Consider the following 12,933-nt stretch of genomic DNA (forward strand, 5'->3'; position numbering starts at 1 on the left):
AAGGAGACTTGAGCTCTCAGCTGAAGCACATCCAGGATCCCTGCTGCATGTCGGAGACCTCATGTTTATTTCATCTCGTTCTATGTTCAAGAGTGAAGTAACACTGTGTTATTCCCCACATTAGTCCAACTTTTAACTTTTGTTTATTTGCACTTTCTTATTTGAAATCAGCTCAGTTTGTTTGACTGAATCTCACCTCTACAGTTTAATGTTTAAAGACGTTTATACTGTATGAATGTAAAACATATAACTTAAACTTAAACATAACTTGAGTCAACAGGTTCCAAATCAGTACACAAGGCTGCAAGTAACCACGGCAACAGTACTGATACATCATCTTGATAGTGTATCATTCTTTTAAAGGATAAGGCTGCTTTGTTCTATGTTTCTTATGGTCCCACAAAAACAACAAATCCCACAAAAACCAACAATGTGTTAGTCCGTCTCTCAGTAGGTTCTGACTTCTCTACTGTCTGTCAGCACCTTGTTTACTACTGAAGATGTAAATCTTTAAAAACACCTTGTAAATGTATAGTTCCATTTTTTAAAAAGTCTCTGTAATTTCTTTTTTTTTTTGTTATCAATTGTTTTAATTCCAAAGAAAAAGACATAACAGATTTTGTTACAATAACAACACAAAATAACAAAGTATAATAATAACATAATATATCCCACTATAGTGTGAAGGAGGCAACAGTTTGGAAACATTCCAGTTAAGTCCGATACTAATAACGATCTGTCAAATCACAATGGACAACCAGGCAGACCATTTCTAGGGATTTTTCAAGCAATTGAGATAAACTAAAGTTGCGTTTATTTTCTCAAATGAGCAGATTGAATCTTCATAATGATAATAAACTTTTAGATGATGCCGGTACCATTCAACTTATTCAATTAGTTTGCTGAAAAATCCATTATTGGACTGGATGTTTGAGATACTTATCACCCTGTAGCTAACAAAGGGTAATCCCTCCCTCCCTCCCTCCCAACCCACAGTAACTTCTGAAAACAAACTGGAGGAAACAGAGCATTTGTTAGGGACTATTTTCAGAGGCGTATTAATCCACATTTGGTGCTCTAGTGAGTATTTCTGGCAGCAGGACGGTGTGTGTGACAACAGCAGAGGTCTACAGCACAGAGGAATAAGATATATATCACACTTAATACTTGTTAGTAGATCAGTTCATTGTTGGTTTTGGTCTTTTAATGGGATTTGTTGACAGCAAGAAAAATATATAATATCAGCAGATATATCTTAAGCATGTTCTCCTTGTGCATTAGTTTTCTGCTAGAGTTAAAGTCATGCAAGTTAGCTTAGTTAGCTTACAACTTGGTGTAGATGTTTAAATGATCCTTAAACTGAGCTTTTCAGAGCATAAAAGATGCTGACATGAGAGGAATAAAATAGAAGCTGCTGTATTGAAGGTAACTTTAATATTTTATTGTAAAGGGTCCATAAATCCTTAAATAATAATTTAATAATTTACTGACAGTTTCTTTGGAAGTTTCTTAAAACAAACCATGTAATAAATAAATTAATATTTACTTTGGTTTAAATGGAGCAGTTCTTTAAAAACTTGGCATGTTTTTTCCCATAATTAGTACAAAATTAGTTATTTCCAGGAAACTTTCTAGAGTCCAGTGAGGTTTTTTACACATTTTAAATCAAACTATTTCAAGTAGCTACACTAACACTGTAACTACATTTATAAAATATTCATCTTTTAGTAAAATGTTGACAAAGTTTAACTCTGTGTGTGAATATATCATTCATTCACCTCACCTCATCTAAAACTGGAGACTTACACTGTGTGAACATTTATGAATATATTATCTAAGTCATGTAAACAGTTGTTGTGGGTTTTAGGTTTTGTGGCTCTTTGAGAGGTGACTGAAGGATGTTTTGGGGTTTTCATTCACCTTGCTCAGCATGTCAGTCATCTCTCTGGCGAAGCTGGTTTCCATCGTGTGGGGCAGAGTGGAGTAGAAGGACACTGGCCTCTCCTTCTTCCCGCTCTCTTTGTACTTAATCTGAGAAATAACAACAAGCGAAGGGAGGTGAATGAGGACGGCTTTGATTAAGTAACAGTAAAAACATTCGACCCACAGCTAAACTGACAGATTCTATGTTTTGACAGGAAGTTATTACTCATGATGCAGCTGGATAAGATAAATCAGTAATAACAGATTTACAACAACTCACAGAAATCAAACGACTGTCCACATTTTTCTCAGATAACAGTAGGAGACGCCGTTACCTGGCTGAGCAGCTCTGCGGCTTCTTTAGCGTGCTGCATCTCCATGGTGTGAGGCAGGAGAGAGTACAGGGAGGTGTTCGCCTCTTTCTTACCCGCCTCCTTGTACTTTCTCTGCAATTTTGAATGAACACGATCACTTTCCATGTTAAGAATGTGGTGGTAATACACTCCAAGTAGCCTCTACATGCTCTTTTGCCTACATTGAGTTTAAATAAATTAGTTAAAAATTAGAAAACTCACTTTCATTTGATTTCTTTTTCATCCTCTGAACACCTCGTTCATAAACTAACCAACATACTCTCAACACTATCAAAGAACAGCAACACTTTCTTAATATATTTTAGTTTTGTCAGGCTTTCGGGGCTCTGTGGAATACTTTGCTCAGCCTGATATAATATTTAAAGTCCGTCCTTGTACCTCGCTCTGCAGCTCAGACAGCTGTTTGGCCAGCTGTGTCTCTGTGGTCTCTGGGAGCTGATGGTACAAACTGCTCTGAATCTTCTGCTTCAGACCTTCTTTATACTTCAGCTGCAGCAGACAGGAGGCAAAATCACATGCTGCAGAAAAACAGACCGCTCCAGCATCACATTTCTTCTTTGTATAACATTTATATCATTTATATCATTTCAACATCTCACTGTGGCAAAAAAGTATTATTCTTATAATGCAGATACTTTGCCATCATTCAGAAACCTGTGCGTGCAGAAGTGCAGAACAGGTCTGGTGTGAACCGTGATGGGGTCCTTGTAGCTAGATTTTGCTTTGGAGGTTCACTGCATATTTTAAGTCATATCGACGGCCAAAGCGCAAAACCTCCTATCGGCAGAATTTTCTGATTGGCGGATTGGATGATGAGAACAAAGAAGGCTGCTCATATTCAGTCTGTCTGCAAGATAATCCCGCCCTTCGCTGTGACAGAAAAGTCACACAACAAAACAAAAACACAACACAGAGTCTCTGGATGTGTAGAGAGGCTGCAGCACGAATCACTGAACATTAATCTCCAGCGGACGAGGAAGCAAATACACTGAATTTAAGGAATTCTGACTCTAGTATACTACAATGTAGTAACTATTACATTTACTACATCTTTTTACCTGAAAACAAACTTAATTTTATTTATAATTATCAACTTAATTTAGAGCATCGTTTTGTAGAACCTCTTCCAACTTGCACCAAGTGCAAAAGCTCCTATCTGCACTTTGCGAGGCATTAATATCACATAATATAATAATATAGTCCAAAAACAGTGTTTTATGTATTAGGTGTCCTTAAAAAATAGCATTCTGCAAGAAAACAAGTTTTTTTTAGTTTTCTCAAAAAAGTGCATTTTTCAGATCGGAGGTTTTGCTCTTCGGCCGTCGAGATGACATCAGCAGCATCAGAGTCGGCTGTATGTGTGTAAATGGGAACACATCACTCCTGAAGATTTTTATAGTGAAGAAAGCGATGAAAGTTTTATTCTAATGATGACAAAAACTGGGAAAATTAAAGCCCAGAGTAAAAATACCAGAACTGTCTTAAAACATCAATAGATAATTAGACACTTTTACACAATTAATTTCTGAGTGGAGAGTGCACTACGATCTGTATTTGTCTTAAAAATGTTTACAAGAAACAGAAGTTATCATTTGATTTAAGTATTTTTGACTTCAACTGCAGTGGGATGATCTTCCAACCCTCAAAATGTAGAACATAGAGGACTGACGTACTCAGGGGGCCACATGAAAGAGGAAATAAGCACCAAAAGGACCGAAGGAGCAAGAAGTAATAACGTGTTTGAATACCTCACTCTGCAGGTTTGACGCCTCTTTAGCGTGCTGACTGTCGATGGTCTCCGGCATCACAGAGTACAAGTTGAGGCTCATCTCCTTCTTACCGTCCTCTTTATATTTCACCTGAAAAGACAGAAATGTTGGTTTTGATCAGCAGCTTTATTAACCAGGTAAAAGAAAATCCCTTGAGGAGGAAGAGGAAGAGGAGGAAGAGGAGGAAGAGGAGGAGGTTCCTATTAAAGCTGATGCTGCTGTGAGTGAACTCTCTTTGTTTCTTCCTCTTCTTCTTCTGTAGTTACTGTACCTCGCTGAGGAGCTCGGAGACCTCTCTAGCGTGGGCCGTCTCTATGGTGTCAGGCAGCAGGTGGAACAGACTGGAGTTAAAACCGTTCTTCATCGCCGCTTTGTACTTCAGCTGAACATAAACAGAAGCACAGAGTGTTATCCAGCTATTAAAAGACAGAGCGATGGATGGATGGATGGATGGAGCGGAGGACGGATGTTTGTCACTGTGTGGGTGTGCATGTTGATAATGTGTACTGCGTGTACTACATGTAGTATTTTTACCTCACTCTGCAGGTCGGAGGCCTCTCTGGCGTGCAGCGTCTCCAGAGTCTCAGGCAGAGTAGAATACAGAGAGCTGGACACGTCTTTCTTTCCCTGTTTGTATTTCATCTGAAATGAATTAAATGAAACAAAGTCAGAAGAAGAAACATGACAAACATTCAAATCATCAGCAGACGTATGAATCTTGACACACAACCGACACCTGAGAACTTTAATTTAATTCATAAAAATAAGACTCATTATTTAAGCTCACTGCAGTACAGTAAGTCCACATTGAACAGTTTAAAGTTATAATCTCTAATCCTTGAAATTAAACCTTGTTTTTGATATTATTCAGTCTGTTCTCTTCAATCTGCGGACAAATAACACGACTTAACACTTTCAAATTGCGTGCGGTGCAGACGCCGACCCTTCCCAGGGAAGTGACGTCATATAATACGACTTCATTTCCTTTTTAAAGGTGATTTTTGCCTTATCAGGAGGAGGCAGGTTGGGTGGATGATAGATAATCAGCTGGCAAAAAGGAGAGCACTGTTGGAGACCACAAGCTGGACATTTTTAACATCATGTCTGGCATTTTTGACAATTTTACTGCATTTTAGTGTTTTAACCAAAACCATGATCTTTCCCTGACCCTTACCAGGAGGTTAATTGTATCTAAACCTAACCAACGGCGTTAAATGACACGTGAAATGTTTAACAACGTGGTGTTAAATTGGTGCACACAATTTGAAAGTGTAAAGTCGTGTTGTTTGTACGCAGATGGTGAGACGGGGTTGTATTATTTATGGTCAGTACTTTTTCAGCAACAGTAGTTTAATGTATTTATATTCTGTAACGACCTCACTATGTACAGGAGTAGTTTTCATTTGTAGTAGCGGACTCCATCATTCCTGTGCTGGATTGGAATTACCTTCCTACACACGAGAGATTCAGTCTAACTGTTAATTTAATTTTTCTCAGTTGATATCAGGCTCATTGTTCACTCTCCTACAGCTTTATCAGAACTGTATTAAGTTACCGCTAATGCTAACACAGCATTTCCTGTTGCTGCTGCTTCACATTAAAAGCATTCAACTGGTGAAACACTGAGAAGCTTTTATTGGGAATCAGTTTTAATTTTTCCAAGTGAGTGATAGCGATGTTATGGGAAGCTAACCAGTTCCTGTTACTGGGTAAAAACTGCTGTCCTGTACTTATCGATCAGCTTCATTAAAACAACATGAGTTTGTTTGGCTGCTCTGTAAACAAACACAGCAGCTGCTCTAATGTTGCATTTCTGACAAAGTCGCTGCTTGAAAGTTTGCTGTTGCATTTAACTGCACTTGCTGTTACCATAGCAACCAAATAAACCAGGACTGAAATATCACGTTAACCTAAATGTCATAATAATAAAGAAAGGAATAAGAGGCCACATTCAGAGTTTTGTTGTCTTTAAATTCAATCTAACTGGACTATGAAATGTGACCTGACCAGTTTATCCTCAGTACTGGTTTCTCTGTGTCACTGGTTTAAAGGGAGAAAGCAGGTTCTGCTGTATGAGAAGCGTTTTTTTTTTTTTTTTTTTTTAAAGAAAAATAAATGAATTCCTCACCTCACTCTGCAGCTCAGAGATGGATTTAGCGAACTGCATCTCAGCGGTCTCCGGCAGCTGAGAATAGATACTCTGAGAGCGGCTCTTCTTCCCGCTTTCTTTGTACTTATTCTATAAAACACAAAACCAAAAACATGAGGATTAACGTCTCTCGACAGATTATTTTGTTTTCCAGGTAGGTGAACAGGAATTCGTCTCTGTGATGTTGAATAACAACCTGCTACTGTTAAAAAAAACCTTTATTGGTTCAGAAAACAACGTTTTTTCAGGGTTAAATGACATATAAATAAACATAAATACAATAATTTTAACCTTTTTTCTTTCAGTTGTTAATCTTATCTTGTGGTTTTAGTATTTATTTCTGCTCTTTGTGTTTTGTCATTTTATTTAAACAGTTGTCTTTTCATCCTGAGTGTTTGATGAACACGTCTTTGTGTCTTCACAGATCGGACGGCGAGCTGAGACTCATTAGTGAGGTCCGTAATCTCTACGACGACGTTGAGATTCAAGGCTGCAACACAGAAAACCTCTTTGATCCTTTTCTGATGATAATTACACTTGTGATGACACGACTGATGATGGAAACATCAGAAACCAGGAGCTGATGACCTGCTGAGTGTTTCTGACCGGATTTAAGGATTCGGATCAGTGTTCATGTTCAACGTCTACAACATCTCATTTAATCTGGAGATTACACTCGTTAAATCATATCGAGACTTTTTAGACACATTTAGAGAAATCTCATCTGATTTAATTAATTAATTAATCACTTCATTTATTCTAATTTGATCAAATCTCATCTCATTTAATTAAATCTAAATTAACCTAATCTAATCTGATTTAATCTAATCTCCTCTAATCTAATCAATCAACCTAATTGGATCTAATCTAATTTAACATAATCTACTTTAATCTGTTCTAATCTAACCTCACCTAACCTAATATAATCTACTTTAATCTAATGTCATCTCATCTATATCTAATCTAATCTAACCTGATCAGACCTAATCTGATCTAATCTGATCTAATGTAATCTAATTTACTTTAATCTGAACTAATCTGATTAAACCTAATCTGATTGAATCTAATCCAATCTAATGTAATTTTATTCCTTCTCATCTAATCTGATCTAATCTAATTTAACCCAACCTAATCTAATGTAATTTTATCTAATCTACTTTAATCTAATCTAATCTAATCTAATCTAATCTAATCTAATCTAATCTAATCTGATGTAATCTAATTTAAAATGAATATCTGATGTTTATGGATGTTGGCACCTCGCTCAGCATGTCCGTCATCTCTCTGGCGAAGTGGGTTTCTGACGTGTCGGGCAGCGTCGAGTAGAGCGAGCTGGACATCTCCTTCTTCACGCTGTCTTTATTCTGCAGAAACAATAATCAATAATCAAACAAATCAATAATCTTTATCAAAACATTTATTAACTGTTTGATTTAACGTCTATGTGCAGCTGGTAAAGTTTTTTAAAACTCAAGTCGAGTCTCATGTTTGCACACAACAATAAATCATATAAAAGTACTTTATATGTATTAAAAATGATGGTGATGAAGGTGATGAAGGTGATGATGGTGATGAAGGTGATGAAGGTGAAGCTTCACCTCTCTGAGCAGCTCCGTAGCCTCTTTAGCGTGTTGCGTCGCCAGAGTTTCAGGGAGAAGAGAGTAAAGGCAGGAATTCACTTCCTTCTTTCCCGCTTCTTTATATTTCACCTGCAGACGTCACAACAGGTTTAAGTTGTTTTAAGTTTCATTCATGAAGAAAACTGATATTTAAAACCCCTGCAGCCATTTTTACTGTAACTACTTAAGTTGTTTATTTACAGTTTTCAAATATTTAAAATTGCATAATGTATCATTTAAAGGAAACTCGTTATGTACCTTAAAAGCTAGAAGCTTTGCTAATTGATGAACCATTTAAAAGACCTTAAATTAGGGTTAAATTCATATTTAAACAATGTTTGTTGATGTATTCTTGTTTCCTACTTTAACAACATACAACATTAATTTAACTGGTTAATTTAAGCAGAAATAAAGCTGTGTTTTATCTCTCAGTAGCCTTAGAAATCATTTCATTTTGGGTTTTAGCAGGTTGAATTTTTCATGAGAGCTTTTAAATGATGCTTCACAGAGTTGAAGTAGCTCAAACTGACGACTGAAAGCAGCTCTACAGAACACAGTTATTCACTGTCACAACAGAAGAGAATATTTAGTGAAACTCTCTTCATCTTCTACCTTTATTAAAGTTACAGCTGCAGAGTTATAATTTTACTTCCCGCTGCTTCGCTGCTGCTGATCTACCGTGACTCTGAACTCAGAAACAGCAGGAAAAACTCAACATTTCTCTCCTTCTTCTCCCTGTAAGAAGACTCATCAGCAGGTGTCTTTAACATCTTTCACACAAACACACATATTAACGTCTCAATACTCTGATAATTTTACATGTCAGCATCATGTTGGAGCAGCTGTCATTCTTCCATAAAAGCTGCTTTGCCTTTTCAAACTTCCTCCAACCCCGTCTGTTCATTATCCAGCAGTAAAATATATATCAAATATTTATTCAGTCGGCGTGTGAACTGTGTGAACGCTCTTCCTCCTTTTGTGTCATTATTTTCAAACTCCCGCTGTTCTCTGCAGTGCTGCTGCAGAGGTGAAAATCCAGAAAGTTATGCATGAAAATAAATACAAGAAGAACTTTTCTGTTATTGCTAGAAATGTCTTAGTGTGTCTGTATATATTTAGGGACTGAGCCCAAAAGGCAGAGGGCGAGGACCCTATTGTTTTTCGTGTGTTTGTTTGTTTGTTTGTTTCTTTATTATTACGCCATTTAAACCCTAAATTTGACCCCCTAAACATGCTCAAAAACTCACCAAATTTGACATGCACATCAGGTCTGGTGAAAAATTTGATCAAATGTAAAAATTAACCCCTAAAGTGCCAAAATGTGCTCGCTAGCGCCACCTATGTAACAAAATGGCCGCCACGGCCCGTAGGAATGTCGTAAAGAGATCAAACCAAAACTCAATTATTTATCTCATCAAGACCTACGAATCATATGCTGACACCCCTGACCTAAATCCAACAGGAAGTCCACAATCAGCCTTTCAAAATAAGACTTTGCCCCAATTTTGGCCCCCGAACAAACGCTATCTCCGAGGAGGGCGTTAATGGTATCAGCTTCAAACTTTAATAGATGACTTATGACACTGTGCTGAAAAAAAGTTGTTAAAAACTTTGTAATGACTCGAACGGTTTGGATTTTATAAGCCCTGAAAGTTGCAGTGCCACATCACCCTTACAATGTAAAACAATGGGGAGGCAATCTATGGGCATGAACTTTGTGTCAAACAGAGGCTTCTGACATCTAAACTATAAGTCTGACCACTTTCAAACCTGTATCAGTGGATTCTCAACGAAGTTTCCTACTATAAAATGATTTGTAATGTAAGATTAGGCCAAAGTCATGGGATTTATGAGGAGATTTCACAAGAAGCGTACTCTAAAATCCTCCTCTCCAACTGCTCCTGGTGATGTCACTCCCTCAGTGCTGTGAAACATTCCGCAACACACACTCATTATAAAATCACAGGAGGAGCAAGAAAAGACTTTAAAACTCACACTCTAATATCTCAAAAACAATAAAAGATAGAAAAAACATGTAAATTCAAGATTTGTAGGTCAAAGTCTCGTGACTCATTTAAAGTTCAAATGAAGTTTGTATCTAAAACTATGTGGAAGCAGTAAATGTTCAAATAGGTGTGGGTTTGCTCACACTCTCCATTCAAATCAAACTGACCAGGTCATGTGGGTTAAAAGTCTTTACTTTTCTGAAAAAAAGACTTGATGACATGTCTCACCCTGCAGATAATTCTCATCCTGTCAATCAATCTTTCAAAACAAAAGCACACCACACTTGTAATAAATATCCCTCATTTTTAAAAAGCAAAATGATCTGATCCCTACGGGCCAGAGTGTGAGGTCCCGACCAACGCTGCTTGAAGCTTTAATTTGAGCTCATTTCTGTTAAATGTGTTTTTAAAGTTTTGTTTTAAACCAGATTAAAAGTGTGTTCCTGAGGTGGCGTCCTGTGCTGTACCTCGCTCTGCAGCTCAGACAGCTGTTTGGCCAGCTGTGTCTCTGTGGTTTCTGGGAGCTGATGGTACAAACTGCTCTGAATCTTCTGCTTCAGACCTTCTTTATACTTCACCTGCAGGAGACAGAAGCGTAACGATGCAACATCAAAACAACATCAAATAAAGATAAGATGTTACCTTTAAGCTCATTTAAATTACTCTGCTTCAATAACAACTAGTGAGTGCTCACATCAGCAAATATAAAATCTTTTATAAACTGGGTAAGAGATAACGACATGATTTCTATTCATTAATAAATAAAATATCACAAATGATTGATTTCACACAAATAAGTAGCTTGTTTGAGTACCTCACTCTGCAGGTTTGACGCCTCTCTAGCGTGTTGTGTGTGGATGGTTTCAGGCAGCAGAGAGTACAAGTTGATGCTCATCTCTTTCTTACCGTCCTCTTTATATTTCACCTGTAAGAACACAAAGACATACTGAAGACAAAGCGAGAGACACAGATAATTGGGCATTTTTTCTTTCCTCCACATGTATCACAAAGATTCCGTTAGCGCTGAGCTCCACAGCTGCACAAGTTGATGCTAAACGGTGGCTTTACTGAACGGAGAAGAATATCTCATCAACACTTTCCTGACACTGACAGCTGACCTGCTTGCAAGATTTATTCATTTAAAGCTGTAGAGCAGGACGTTTGTCTCCCCCTTCTGGCAGTGAGAGTAATTACAAAAACACTGTCAATGTGCTTACGTCACAGGCTCCACCGTAGACTGCTCTGTCGCTAATGTTGTGGCTTTAAAACGGAGGATAAATTGTTTTGAGCGTCACACAACTCCTGTGAAATGACTCGTTTCACCATCAGAATTTGATCTATTTGTCTGATAACATCTGGAAAGTCTAGATGAGCCGCACGATTAAATGATTTTATCCCCATTCAAGTTAGCAGAGAGCTAACCGGAGGCTAGGCGGCTCGGTCGGCAGAAGATTCTAGTCTGGATTCATCCGGCCAGCGCAGGAATGTCAAACCTGACACCAGATTTAAAAACTCTGTATGCTGTGAGATACAGAGAGATTTATCTGGTGCTGATCGGCTTAATCAGCACTGTGTGAACTCGTTTGGAAAGACTTGAATGTAACAGATGTTCATTTATATGTAAAAGTTCTGCACTGCAGGTTTAATGTTTATTTATACAGGGACAAATACACAGCATGAACTAACGCAACATATCACCATATTTATAGCCAGCTGAGCTAGTTTACAATGTCTGTTCCTAGATGGACCTTTAAAATACACGAAACTTAAAAAATAAAATACATTTAGAGCTGTGACAACTCAACAATACATAAACTGTACATGCATTCAATAAAACACAAAACACGAAACTCAACAAGAAAATATACAAAACATCACAAGACACAAACAATAATACAATAAAAGTATCATAAAATGTCAAACATCACATCACATCAAGTTCTCACAGTGGTTTTACTTCTCATGAACAGACTTACTGTCTCATTTCATCCACATCTGACTGTATTAAACTCTCAGTGACTAAACTGATCATTATTATTGTATTTGTGGTTTTATAATATTTACCTCACTGAAGAGTTCGGTAGCTTCTTTGGCGTGAACCGTCTCTAAAGTCTCCGGGAGAAGAGAGTACAAACTGGAGTTGATGCCCTTCTTACCCGCCTCCTTGTACCGCGACTAAAAATGAACAATAGTGTTAAAGCACTGCAGGTTTTAGCAGATGTTAGATCATGTGCACTTATTGACTTTATTAACATCTGTATTTATCAGAGTCTCACCTCGCTCTGCAGCTCAGCAACAGTCTTAGCAAACTGAGTCTCGGCCGTTTCTGGCAGCTGCGAGTAGAAACTCTGACAGAGGCTCTTCCTTCCTTCTTTGTACTTACTCTGAGAAGACAAAATAATCTGTCAGCAGCTTACGGTGAAACTCTGCCGCTGAAACTGGGAGAGTTCAGAAGTTTGATGGATTGTCGTGTAATTTATGTGACGAACAACCAAGTGAGTTTCCTTTTTTTTTTTTTTAAAATAAAGTTATCCAAAACAGGATAAGTGTCATGTGGAGGACTGGTTGAATAAAATATCAGTCATGCAAAAACATATCATTTTGGGCTTTGAATACTGTTGTTATTTTGGACATTTTATAGCCTAAATGATGAATTATTTAATTAAAACAAATGTAGGACTGAGTCTAACCAAATTTAACAAGCTCTGCACACAGATATGGTGTAACGACCCTTTAAAAACAGACCAAATGATGAGGTTACCATCGGTTACAGAGATTTCAGCTTGTTGATACACAGTCAGCTTGCTGTACCTCACTATGCAGCTCTGTCATCTCTCTGGCAAACTGGATGTCTGTGGTTTCGGGAAGCTGAGAGTAAAGAGACGAAGGGGCTCCTTTAACCAGCATCTTAGGGCGATAATTCGCCTGAGAGAGACACACAGAGAGAGTTTGTGAAGGTAAGAAACAAACACAGACAGACAGCTGTATCAGTATCGCCAGTATCTTGAGTTGAATGTAAAGGTTACACATGCAAAGCCTATTTTAATACAATAATCATATATACAGTTTGTACGTGAATAAGTTGACATTATG

General features: G+C 37.6%; 1 protein-coding gene across 4 annotated transcripts in view; it reads right to left on the minus strand.

Annotated features, from left to right (window-relative positions):
* Window positions 1-12,933, minus strand: part of LOC137172964 (nebulin-like) — a 70,627-nt gene that overhangs the window by 44,447 nt on the left and 13,247 nt on the right. For all 4 annotated transcript variants that reach the window (XM_067577612.1, XM_067577613.1, XM_067577614.1 and 1 more), the window contains exons 9-22: window positions 12,652-12,765; window positions 12,117-12,224; window positions 11,905-12,015; window positions 10,655-10,765; window positions 10,308-10,418; window positions 7,814-7,924; window positions 7,475-7,579; window positions 6,195-6,305; window positions 4,601-4,708; window positions 4,338-4,448; window positions 4,046-4,156; window positions 2,676-2,786; window positions 2,259-2,369; window positions 1,921-2,031 (exon numbers count right to left, since the gene is read on the minus strand). In XM_067577612.1, the coding sequence (XP_067433713.1) occupies window positions 1,921-2,031; window positions 2,259-2,369; window positions 2,676-2,786; window positions 4,046-4,156; window positions 4,338-4,448; window positions 4,601-4,708; window positions 6,195-6,305; window positions 7,475-7,579; window positions 7,814-7,924; window positions 10,308-10,418; window positions 10,655-10,765; window positions 11,905-12,015; window positions 12,117-12,224; window positions 12,652-12,765 (1,545 nt within the window). The remainder of the gene's footprint in view (window positions 1-1,920; window positions 2,032-2,258; window positions 2,370-2,675; window positions 2,787-4,045; window positions 4,157-4,337; window positions 4,449-4,600; window positions 4,709-6,194; window positions 6,306-7,474; window positions 7,580-7,813; window positions 7,925-10,307; window positions 10,419-10,654; window positions 10,766-11,904; window positions 12,016-12,116; window positions 12,225-12,651; window positions 12,766-12,933) is intronic.

This window comes from Thunnus thynnus, chromosome 21 (assembly GCF_963924715.1).
Source record: "Thunnus thynnus chromosome 21, fThuThy2.1, whole genome shotgun sequence".
Lineage (NCBI taxonomy): Eukaryota > Metazoa > Chordata > Actinopteri > Scombriformes > Scombridae > Thunnus > Thunnus thynnus.